This window comes from Notolabrus celidotus, chromosome 16, assembly GCF_009762535.1.
Source record: "Notolabrus celidotus isolate fNotCel1 chromosome 16, fNotCel1.pri, whole genome shotgun sequence".
In the NCBI taxonomy this organism is placed as follows: domain Eukaryota; kingdom Metazoa; phylum Chordata; class Actinopteri; order Labriformes; family Labridae; genus Notolabrus; species Notolabrus celidotus.
Window position 1 is genome coordinate 23910627 of NC_048287.1, and position 13123 is coordinate 23923749.

The 13123-nt window shown below is 40.7% G+C and overlaps 1 protein-coding gene across 1 annotated transcript in view; it reads right to left on the reverse strand.

Moving 5' to 3' along the window:
• The window catches only part of angpt1 (angiopoietin 1), a 67047-nt gene extending 54856 nt beyond the window's left edge, over nucleotides 1-12191 (reverse strand). Inside the window, exon 1 of the mRNA XM_034705314.1 lies at nucleotides 11334-12191. Within this exon, the coding sequence (XP_034561205.1) occupies nucleotides 11334-11741 (408 nt within the window). The 5' untranslated portion in view covers nucleotides 11742-12191. The remainder of the gene's footprint in view (nucleotides 1-11333) is intronic.
• Nucleotides 12192-13123: the final 932 nt, after the last annotated feature.

Here is a 13123-nt window from a genome sequence, read left to right on the forward strand (position 1 = left end):
CTGATCCTCAAAGTGATGATTGGTATATTTATTTATGATGAGTCCAATGATTGGGTGTTGGTTAAAGAGGTTGGTTTATGAAAAACTCAAACGATTATTACAACTGACCCCCAGTCACCCCTCTGGTCTACTGAGCAATTTGGGATTTTGGACCTATTTACACTCCTCGTCTTTGATTTAACTGTTTTGGTTCAGTCTGTTTCTCAGCAACCCCAAAGTTAGCATCTTTTTTTGGCTAAGCAAAAAACCTTAGCAAAAGCTATCATCCAAACCCATGGACGCTATCTATCCAGCAATGATCAGCATATAGACACAGTTAGCAACAAGCTAGAGAACATAGTCAAACATTTATTCTTGCTCCTGAGAGGAACTTTCCATTTGTGTAAACTTTTGCGCCCCCAGCTGATGACGTGACACCTCTTATCTCTTTGCTAATCTACAGTAGCAGTGTCTGAGAAAAACAACCTCTTCCTGCTTTATGGTTACAGTCAAATGTATTACTTGCTGTGAATATTTGCTGTGGGAAGAAAAGACAAAAGAGACATCTCTTCAGTGTACTTTAAGGCCTCTGATCTGACACCAAGCCTATCGCAGTGCTTACAGGCATTCAAAATTACACTATGGAAGGTGTCATCTTGTTGCTGATGGCCTCGTATGGTTTTGTGGGTCAAACAAATGTGTTCTTGTAAATTTCAGTTTGTTTTATAATAAGCAATACACTCCTCACAGGAGCTTTAAAGAGACACAAATATTGCCTGGAGTTGACCAAAACTGAGCCAAAAGGCTATAACTGTTGGATACAGATTCAAATTAAAAAAACAAATATGCAAAATGAATGCTTACATTGCTGCTACATAAAAAATGTAGATGTCTATATAAGCGACAGTGTGCCAACATATTAGCCAAACAAATGCAAGAAGATGAATGAAAGTTTTTGTCAAAATAAAACTGCAACAGCTCGTTTTTGTGCATCTACTTAAAACAACATTCAAAGCCCCTGAGAGTAGAATTTATTTTCTTTGATAGTGACATCTTTTAAAGGGATTCTAGTATTGGGATGTTACAACTTGTAATACAAAAAGAAGCATGCAAAAACAGGTGAACACAGTGCGTAGCAGGTGTTATCCATCAACTGCCATAACATTACTAATAGTTGTCACCAGGGCAAATAAAAGTGGCAAAAGGTCAACAGTGTGAACGATTTTATGAGGCTTTCTGACCTTTACTGTACTATGTTTTGTTTTTTATCACCTCACTGAGTCTCTCCTTCAGGTTTATAGACCTTGTGCCAAGTCCAGTCCTGGTATTACAAAGAATGTGAGAATCCTGGCTCTGATCCCAGAGCAGCTAAACACTTCACTGGACCAGATTAAGTGTCTGTTTTCAAAACATTGATGCTGATTTGTTGGTGCACTATATCTGGGCATGCATGTGCGTCTATATTTTCTGTCTTAATATGCGTGAAGTTAAGCATGTGTGTCTTAGAAGACAAACAGAGGCCTAAAGCAATGAATTATCCCCAACCACCCACACACAACAGAGACAGGATGTAATCAGACTGCCTACCAGCAAGATATGTGGGTTTAAATTGAAAGTTAATACTTTATAACATATTCGCCCACTCTAAAGGATGAAAAAGAGATTAGATAAACAAGTGAGGTAATTCCTGGATGTGACGTGGCGGCCTTAAGAACAAGTGGCTTCCATCCCACCGCTAGAAGAACAAAACAAAAACAATGGAGCCAACCATTAGTCATGTGAAGATTTATTTGGCCCACGCAGCGAGGGAGAGAAACTGTTTATCTTCCGCCCAGTATCTCCCACTCTGTCTTTACCTTCCTCTTTCTCTCCTTTCACCTTTGTTTGCTTCCCATCTCCCACAACTAAATGATTCTGCAGGCCCTTCACTTTAAATTTCAGTATATCTTTCAACAATCCCTTTGTGATTCTTTTTGTTTCTTCAATCTAAAACCATAGTAACACTCGACCTGCAGGGCGGAACTCCAGAGAAGGTGAAGCGGCTCTGTCCTCCTGAACCTCTGGAAGGCTCCCCGGCGTTGACAGACAAAGACATCCTCTCAAAGAGCAACATCCGTAGGGGAGAATCGAAGAGACACTGCAGGGAGAGCTGAGGCTCAGAGGCAGCATGTGGGGAGGCTCTGGGAATTATCTCCCCATTTCTTAAACATTACAGAATTAACTTTGGGATTTATAGCTGTCAGATACGAAAGGATCAAACGACTTAACTTCATATTTAGGAGAACATAAAATGAGGCGTGTAGCGAGAGCATTAAAACTTGCTTTGTATTCGTTTTTCATTCTCCTGCTCCCTGCCAGAATCAGCACTACAAGACACGCATGTTTTCTCAATGCTATCTTTTACTGGAAATAAAGCAGTTGTAAAAAATTAACTGACACATAAATGTAAAGTCACGCAGTGTAGGCGTCCTGCGGTCCAAATTGTAGAACAAAGAATTTTTTTCTGAAGGCCCGATTAAGTTCCCTCAACCTCCATCAAAACTTGATTTACAGCGCACAGCCTGCATGAACCTGAAATGTGCAGGGAAATAAATTGCTGCAGATATGGGTGAGTAATATTATCATCTGTTCTGTTTATCAAAACTCATTATAGAACAAAAATACACCCAAGATAACAGCTGATTCTGCAACTGTTCAAACATAGTTGTGATTGGCTGCAGACTGTGATAACAATGCATTACTTGCCCACTCAGATTGCTCAGATTGACCATAATGTTCGATGTTTGGCTCTCTCCAAGCTAGTACTATCTCATATTTAGCTGATAATCACTCAGCCTTAACAGTGGCTGTGATACAACCATGAACCTTGGGCCTTTGGCAACTCTTCTGACCATAACTTACGTTCTCAGTACTAATGACTGCTCCTTGCCTGCCCAGAGTAATATTTACATTTCTCTTTTAAACAGCTTAAGCTCTTGTTTCAGCCGTTTTAAATGGAACATTTTTAAATCCATGGAAAACTATACATCTGGAAACCACTGTAGTATCTAAGCAGCAGTGCAGCCTATTTCGTGATCTACTAAAGCTTCCTTAACTTAAATTTTTAGGAATATATGGATCAAATGAGACAACAACAAAAAAAAAAACGCTTCTAACATTGAACCAAAAATGAATAAGGTAACTCTGCAGAGAACTTGAGCTCTGTTGAGTATTTTAGCATCTTTCAGCTGATTATTTTGGATTTTTAGCTGGTAACTTTCAGGTGTTTTCACACCTAGATTATTATGAGAAGCTGTTCAGTAACTGGGGGCATTTCAGAATTGGTCGTTTGGACGTATGTGAACACAGCCGATGCAGAGCTACAACAAACAAGCAAGTTGAGATCACCTAGGTGGTCTGAACTTGCTTCCAAACCCTAGGGTGGTTTGTTTGCTCTCAGAACCCAATCAATCCAGCAATTGGAAGCTGCTTGACTCATCACACTCCAGTGATAGCCATAGGCTAACATTACTCACTGTCTCTATCCAATCGACATCAGTAGAAGAGCTGGTGCTAGGACTTGACAACATCTCCTGGTTCTACAACTGGTTTAGTTCTGAGAACTCTTGAACCAGGGAATTTTGTTCTTTTCATCGCTAGCACCTTCCCTTTCACAAGTTGGTCTTGTACATTCAAGCTGTATGAGTTTCTTGCCCTTCTTGGCAGAGCGGGGCCCCTCTCGTTCATTCACTGTCTCACTAGTCTGTAAACTTCTGTATTTTTGTGATCGGTGTCCAACATTTGAGAAATATGCTCATCTGTATTCGACCTCCTTGCTGCTCCAAGTAAACCCATTACTACTTTTGTTGATAGGTAGTTGGCTAATGTTAGTCGGCGTCTTTGTGTTGGCTTCCCACAATGCAAGTGCAAGCAGTATACATAACCTGCAGTGTGGGAAAAAGAGGCTGTGCCGTAATGAAGTAGGGACAGTACAAATGCCCCAAGGGAAAAATTAATCAATGTATCATCTAAATCCAATGAAGGCAAACAGTCTACAGTTGTGAAAGCATTAGCCTCATCATTAGCCTGCTGACCTGAACCAAAAAAGATGGCAAAAAAGCTAGTAGCTAGCTTGTTAATGTAATGGGGCAACTAGAGGTGGAGGAGACCAAAAACAAAGCCAAAAGAAGAGTTATTATCAGACTCATATAAAAAAGGGAGTCACATGTAAGACTATAAATGAATAATTGCTACTGTTGTTACCAGTCAGTAGGTTATAAAAATGTTAAAGTTTTGCTTGTTTTTCCCACAAAACTTTCTGTACACTTCAACCAATGACTTTCCTGCCTGATTGACACGTTGCAGAGCACAATCATTTATAAACCCTACGACAACCTAATGAAGAAAAATTTGCACCATTATGGAACTAAATATACTCGAGGGCACATGGAAACATAAACCTATCATGGGAAGTCCTCGATTTATACCACACATGCATCAGCGGGTGCCAAACTACGAACTAGCAACAATGTTTTCAGAAGGAATACCATAAATTCTGAATTCCATTTAGCCAAGTGAATCAACTTGTAATTAAAACAAAATAAATCTAGTATAAAGTTCCCACCAGAGAGTGATTTTCTAAAATGAGTGATGGAAAAGAAAGCACATACTTGAGTTATGGCTGCCGTAAGATAAACTAGACAGATTCAAGACACACATGGAAATAACCAAGAAATACATCTTAATTTATTGAGTTATAAAGGTACAAAGGTGTACAATATCTGTCTGGCCAATATCAAAACTCCCTAGCACATTTAGAGCCACTGGTTGCATTGAAATATGATTTCTGGTAAAAGGGCGGTCTCAAAACAAAGAGTCTTTCCATATTGAGTGTGACAAAACTACTAAATGCTCCATTTCCTGAAAATCTGAAACATTAACAATGTTGGGATCCATTTTTTTTCACATCCATTTGGAAATATTGTGGCACGGCCATAATGTTTTCCTTTATTCCCAGGGCATGCTTAGTAGAAAGCTCTGTTTCCTTTCCACTTCAGTCGTAGTGAAAGTGCTACCAAGACAACTCCTCTGGAAGCTGTTATTGTAGTGTCCTTAAGCAATTTCCACGGTTTCCTTTTTACAAGTTTTGGGGTCAGGAAGGAAGCGCTTTTTATCCCTCTGGGCATTTCTTAGCCTTTCTACATCGTATGATTGTTAGTTTTGGCCCACTTTATCAGTGAAAAATAAACTCTCATAGAAGCGGTCACCCCCTAAAATAGATAGGTTTCTTCTTGGATCTGAATGCATGCTGTGTGGCCCTCTGATAGAGCTAAGTAGAGAAACATATTCACCCATTCTCGTATGAACTCCCAGCATGTAAACGAAACAAGCTGCTGCCCACATGCTGCTGTATCTGGTCAAACCACTGTTTGTGCTGAACAGTAATGTTCATAGAGAGGCAGAATGATGAGAATTTCACAGGGATAAGACAACGCAGATAGTTTTTCCTCCTCCCCTTGTTGAGCAGCTTAGTTTGGCACACACCGCCTTTCTCAAGAAACGCTGCTCTCAACCACTCTCTACTGTCTCCACCAGGAGGGAAAGGAGAAGAGTTATTACTTCACTCCCAAGAGCAGAGACACAATTTGGCTAGCTTAACTTCTTTCTGTGCCAAATTTGTATTTTCCTTGACATATTAGAGAAGTAGGATGAATATTCTCAGAGTAGGCTGTGAGATGGGCACTTTAACTACATTTAACTCAATGCAACCATTCCTTCATCTTGAATAACCCATCCATTCATATAGTATTTACGACAACCAAATTATCCTCATTTCCCCTGAGAGTACCAAAAGTCAAGCAGCTAGTGAAATTAGTACTAAAACAAATGTAAAAAAACCCGATCTGAATACTAGTTACTTAGTACTCTTTAAGCACCGGCCACATATTGGGAAACTGTTTGCTGGACACAGTCTCATTGACGTCACCCATTGATTTCTGAAGTGGCATGATGAGGCCCACAATGGTGGTCACCATATTGGAAATACTGACTCAACCGAACTTTTGATCAATCTCAATACCAGCAAAAAGGTGGCGCTGAGGCAGACCTTAAGCTACCCGAGAAACCGGTACAACATGCACACGTCAGTCAGATCAAGCACACCCCTAATTAGCGAAATTCTTAGCTTTAATCTGAGTTATATGAAAAATTCACCGCCATCAAAGTGTGTAAAATAGTAAGAAATAAATAAGCTTTAAAGATCAAAACCATTTTTTTGTATCAGGCTGTAAACTTGTTACATTTTGCTGTAAAAATGGGCATTTTAATGCGTGTCAAGGGGGTCTCCTGGACTTTTGGAGCCAGCCTCAAGTGGACACTCGAGAAACAGCAGTTTATTTAAACTTTCGCATTGACTTGCTTTTGAGACAAAGGAGGCTTCTGTATGGTTTCTTCACATTTTCTAAAAAGTGTAATACACTTTTGGCAATGTTTAGAGCTTTCAGGGTTTGGCAAAGGTTGCATCACACCTTAACATACATTTTGAGATATGTCATATTCAGCAATGAATGCCCTTAGCCAACAAGTTTACTCTGTTTCATTACATGTTTTCCTGTAATTGGTTGGTTTGGCAATGTTGAGTGTTGTAGACCTCACTTTGCATATTCGGCACGCCAAACTTTCAATGTTTGACAAAGTTATTTCAAAATCTAAGACCTCCCACATTGATTAAATTTACATATGATTTAAGTTTAGATTTTTCTCCAATCATGGAATCCATCAGCTACCATTTAACAAAGCTGGAGGCTCTAGGAGGAATGAACTCTTCTGTGCTTCCAGTGTAGCCAGACTTCCCTGTCCATACATTGACTTGCGTCAGTCCAACTAGCAACTTGGGAAACAAGAACAAGAGTTGGAGTTAAGAGATGGCATCTCAGAGCAAACTGTTTGTTGCACTGGAATGCAGATATCAGTGTAAAGACATTCATTAGAGTTTGATTGTCATTACAAGTTAGCCGATGGATTTCTTTCACTATGTTGGATTGTGTTTTGCCCCTTTGATCTCCACATTTTTCTGTATAGCCAATGCCTTCTGAGACACTCATGGACGGTACTCGAACCAAACTGCAATACTTCCAATACCAAAATCCGGTCATCACAAACAAATTTAACATTCTTATGCAGTGTCTGCAATTTTAGACTGATACTACCAATAAAGATTTGGGGCACCCCAAATTACAAAAGTATTGGTGTTTTGTTTTCCAGTTCTCAGCCTTGTCTTTTTTTAAAGTACCATACACGTTCTATAAGAAGAGATGCTGAACATCAAAAGGTTTAATGTAAATATTGCGTAATGTGTAAAGCAGCTTGTTTCTGTCGGTATTTCCTCTTTAAGGTCAGAGCCAAACTTGTCCAAGGCTCCTCGCCTTGCAGGCAGCCCAGGGTAGTAATCCTTGGACAAACACACGCCACCTTTGACTGGTCAGGAATGTTATCAGGGTCCATATACTCTACCCTCGGTCAAGGAAGGAAAGATCTGACTTTAAATGCTTCCCCAACAGCTGTTTGCTGCATCACTCTGTGTTCACCCCCCACAGTAGACTATGTGCCGAGCCACAGGGCCGCTATCTGGCTCAGTCTGCTCAGAACCTCTCTTTCATCAGGGTGAGCGCTCCTGCTTGGACAAGCAGTAAAAAACACTGGTGTGATTGAGACAGATAGACTGCTAGAACACTTAATCTTCTGTCCAATGAAAAATGTTAACTGCATCCTGATGTTCCCCCGATGCTGTGCAATTAGACAAATTATCACTGTATGTTCAAGTGTCCCAACTAAAATGACCACAGCAATTCCTTTCTTGTGCTAATCTTATACTTGCCTATTTGTGTTTTTCTGTAGTCTACTCGTCAATGGCTTACAACCAATTTAACTGACTTTTCTTGAAAACATTATCCACTAACCTTGACATGAACTAATTGTGGATTCTGTCAATTAAATCAGTAACCGCAAAACATGTCAGAAAGAAGTATGATAGTGTCAGTGGCAATGGCAGATGTTTCCATGAGTCCCCCTTTCAAACCTGAGGAGAAAGTCATTCCAGAGGTCTCATTAGTCAAACTTTCAGTCTATGAACGCTGCCGCACTGTTTTCATAGTATCACTCGTACTATCACAGACGGATGAGGTCCAGTGAGCAAAGATAAAGCTGGTGTTATTTCACCCCTGGCCTTTCTTGACACGTGGATCGCTTTGGGGGTCTAACAGAAACACACACAGGTTTATAGACTTGTGAAAAGGGAAACTCATCAGTAAAGATGCATGGTTTGCATTCTGAAACATGGATAATCTAATGCCAAAAGAGAGGGAGATTTTTCCCTGCTTATTACTTTTTCTGTCGCATAAGTCTGTGATGCAAATTAGCAGTACGCCATGTCCTAAACTTAGACGCCTTCCACGAACAGCACATTCCTTCCCTGAATGTGATTAAGTCAGTGTTACAGAGTCTAATTAGGACCTGACATTTGTCATATTCAGTCATTTAAAGTCAAAATACCAATTGGAAATGCCTTCATCTGGATTCAGGCCATAGCTGCAACAATCAGTCGATTAATCAATCCATAGACTAATTGATAATTGGTAGATCATTCTGATCAGTTTTGGAGGAGGCATTTGGTTGTGCCTGACATTGCAGGATGTGAAACTCTATTTTTCTTTGAAGGCAGCAGATGCATCATTTTCAGGTTTTCTACTCTTCATTGGAAAGAATAGGTAATTCCAAGATTTGCGATTAATCGATGAATCAGTACAAAAACAACTAATCACAGCATTTCTGATAATGGATTAATCGTTTCAGTCATTTTTGGGGGAAGCATCTGGTTGTTCCAGAAACTCAGGTTTAGGATTCTTGGTTTCAAAGTAGAAGAAATTGGAAGACTTTGAGAAAACTCGATTAATCATTCAAACATTATTAATTGCCGACTATTTTGGTAATCGATTAATCATTTCAGCCATTTTTAAGAATAAACATTTGGTTGGTGCGGAAATTCAAGAATTTGAAGTTTTTCTTTGCTTTTAAATCAAAACATGGACCGTTTTCAGGTTTTGGATTGTGCTAGAGAAGAAGTGATTCAAATACTTTGAACACTGTGATTAATCGATTAACTACTCAGACTGAATTAATGCCAACTATTCCGTTTACAGTTTCTGTCATGTTTTTTGAAAAAACGGGAAGTTGTTACAGAAATTCAAGGATTTCCAGCTTTTTGTTGTCTCTTTAGTCTGTAGATGAATAGTTGTCAGGTTTTGGTTTCTTTGCTGAACTGAGAAATGATGTGCTTTGCAAAACTTTTAAATATGTTTCCACATTTTACGAACCAAAATCATTTATCGATACACTGTGAAAATATACAGACAGCTCTATAATGGACTTGTTTCTATCTCCACTTTGGTTATGATAGAGTATCTGAATCTGCAGCTGGGTGGAGAGGCCTCCACCCTACACCTCTCTAATTACAAACTCCATCAACATCTAACTGTAGCACGCCGTGACCAACGCCTGGTTAATTGATGAGAAATGACCATTTCCCCCAACCTGAGGAGTGAAAAGTTTACTTTCAGAGCGGAAATGAGAAGCAGGCACACAGCGCAGCAGCCCAGACGTTTTCGGGAGGAGACGCTAATGAATCGACTTCAGGGTGTATTGATGAAGCTCAGGCTTGATTAATCCCCCTGTTCCACTGTAATCCATCAAATCCATCAGGTGTTATCTGTGCACTCATTTCATTTGTGGAAAAAAACAAACCACAAGCTTTGAGCATTTCATCACAGATCAGTCCTGCTAATCTCCGTTTAGAAGCTCAATATTGTGGAGCAGTGGAGGAGCAGGAAAGCTGAATTTGGAAGTTTGTTTATTTAATTCATGTGTTCGTTTCAGAGAGATAGTCTGGCTCTCTGTGGAGACACAAAGACTCAAAGCTTAGGAAAGCAGAGCGCCTGCCAAAGCATATCAGCCATCATTAACACTACAGGAGAACCATATTTGAACATAGTAAACACCTCACTTGTTCTATAAATAAATCTTAATTTAGTTGTCTCAGGGCAATTAAAAAGGAGTTATTTTTACAACATATCAGGTCAATAAAAAATATTTCTTTAATTTAACTGAGGAATCACAGGTTACAGACATCGTCCTTATATTTGAGTTTAGATTCTCTAAGTTCTACTCACATGTCTTTGCCTAGAATAAATAAAGGGAGCATTCTCTGTCTCTGTCTGTTCCTCCTCTGAGGGTCTCTGGGGGGCTCTCCCTGACTTCCTGCCATTAAAGAGACAGCTCACTGGAGAACACGGGGTGACTGACATGTAACTACCTCTGCTCTATGACCGACGCTCGGCGCAACTCAAATGGACATGTGTGTGGAATTTACTCAAAGGGTAGTTTACACAGGAAACAACAGAGAGAATGAAGTGAAGACATAAGATGTGATTGCAGCATGGGGCTGCAGACGGAGACCGGACTTGCAGAGATGAGGGTTTAAAATAAGACAGCTGTTGGGAAAAGTTCAATTCAGATAATGCACACAGTTACATAAGAGCATAAGAGAATATACAGTGTTTCTAAGTCTTGTCAAAGTAATAGGGAGAAAGAAAACTGGCATCCATGTATTTCAGTTAATCCAATAATTCCTGCGATTATGAGTGTGAAGATATGTTTTCTAATAAAGGAGATCCTTGTGTAATCAAACTGTCAAGGAAATTTTTGTCCCTCTCGTGATATCCCAGTTAGAAACCAGTCACACAGCATCACCCAAGAGGAAAACAAACTCTCAACTCCTAAAGCACATAAACCCTCCGTCTGACAAACACCCTGACAAACACCCTGACAAACAACGTGTCGGCTGTTAGAAAACAGCAAACACAGCCGCGGTTTCCAGTCTGAGAGCCTCATCCAGAAACCAAAACAAGTTATCTCTCCCGAAAGCCACAAACACACACTCGGTGGGGAGACCACACACCCGCTGAAACACAAATACCCCGACAAATATAGGACATCGTGAACCACTCCAAAAGTGCATGAAAGCAAGTCGCATGCGGAGTTGTTGCAGATGCAATACAACCCTTCATGTTGCATAATGATGGATCAGAAAGGCAATGTGAAAAGTTTATACCTCTTCTGGTTCAGACATCACAAATGTGTTGAAAGTTCAGAAACAGGAACGTCTTTGGTTTTGTTTCCCCTTCATTCTGAGAAGATGTATGTTTTCTACAGAACCATTGCGAAACTGCTTTGGTAGCAGTATTTTGGTTGTTTTCCAGCACTTCTGGTAAACTCTGTTACATTGCTGTTAAACGCACACACCCACCTGAGCCCCTCCTTACCTTCTGCAGCCACTGCGTATAGTTCTCCATAATGTGCTCAAGCTGCTGGATCTTCTGGCTGGGGAAGTCCGCCTCAGGTGGTGGTGCATCCCTCTGGAGGGAGTTGGCGTTCTGCTGTGGTGTGCTCCCAGCTTTGGCCTCCCTGCATGAGCCTCCTCTGCCTCCCTCTCCCTCAGGTAGGATGAAGGTGTAGGTGCACTGGCCATGCTGGATCTTATGGAAGCGTCTGCTGCTGCTGTAATTATTGCTACTGCTTCCTCCACTACTGCTGCTGCTGCTGCCGCCACCTGTGCTGCTGCTGCTGCTGCTGTCCGCTCCTCTCCTCTGCTCCCCTCCTCCGCAGCTCACAATCACCAGAAGTGCTGTTAAAGACAGCAACCGGCGGCCAAAGTTACACAAAAGCATCATATCAGCTTTGGGTGAAAGTTGCAGGTGAAGTCTGGTAAGTTGTTGTGTCTTTAGTTGCTCCTTCTCCTCTTTAAAGCCGGATCAGACACCACGAGTGAAGAGCATGCGTCATCCATTCTTACAAGGGACCTCCAGCATTGAATTCTACTCCCACCATGGATAGATACACATGCTAGCTTTCCAAAAGTATCCTTCAAGTTCTTGTCCTGGCAGGATAAGTTGCACACATCTCTCGCACAGTGACAGCTCGGGGTCTCAGTCTTGATGTCCCTCCAGGAGACCACAGCCAGATGCAGACTGTGCGCTCGCATTTATCAATCTGTGCATTTAAAATAGATGCCGGGAAAAGCTGGGTCAGTGTCGTCAGACCTCCCCCGGTCTCTCTGTCTTCTCTTCCTCCTCCGCTCTCAGACTTAACGACTTGGAGAGAGTGAGAGAGACGCTCACTCTGAGGAGCAGATCCAAGCTTCAAGCACACTCTGCGCCTGCCCCTCGCAGAGCCTGCAGAGGAATGTGTGCTCGGCTGAATGTGTGTGTGTGTCTGTGTGTGTGTATGTGTGTGTTAGAGCCTGGCAGAAAAGGGACCCCAGCACAGAGGATGTGCTTAGACTATGAGGATCGGTTTACAGCCACTCTGACTGCCGGATCATGTGGTTGACCTGCCTTTCTGTCTGTGTGTTGACACGAAAAACTAAGCGTGTGTTTCTTTTATTGACTCTTAAGTTACTATTCTACTACTTTATATTCTGTGAAAAGAAAGGCACTATATTACAAGTGGAGGGAAGTAAACTTTAAACTGTTTTATAGTCTAATTCCTAACTATGAGTCTGCTGAGAAAAGAAAGCAGCATCAGTGCAAGTGAGGTCATGTACAGTAAAGGAAGTCTTTTTCTTTTCTTCTCCTTGTAACTGCAGTGTCTCATTTCTTCAAAGCACCTACGAGGTCAGTTTCTTTATATTATCATGTTACATTCAACATTATTTTATTGATATGGCAACAAGTACTTACAATACTTAATTCAAGGTAAACTCAAATCAGTACCTTTAATAAGCTCCTACTATAGTTCGATAAATGTGTCATTTAAAATCGTAACCCTCCTTTTATGTAGCGGGTCAAATTGACCCTTTTAAAAGTTAAAAATAAATTAAAAAATCTTAAAAGTATTTTTTTGTTATGAAACTTCTTCTGCTTGGCTTAATAGGTGAAATGAATAGATAAAATGAAAATAGTTGATTTCACATATTTGCAATCCCCCTTGGATTTTTTGGATAAAGATACTGTTTGTGGGTCAACTTGACCCGGCAGTCAAGGTAGAGGTTAAAAGGGGTCAGAAGTGTCAAATACTAATTATTTCTTTGCAACTGTGTGACATATTTCACCCC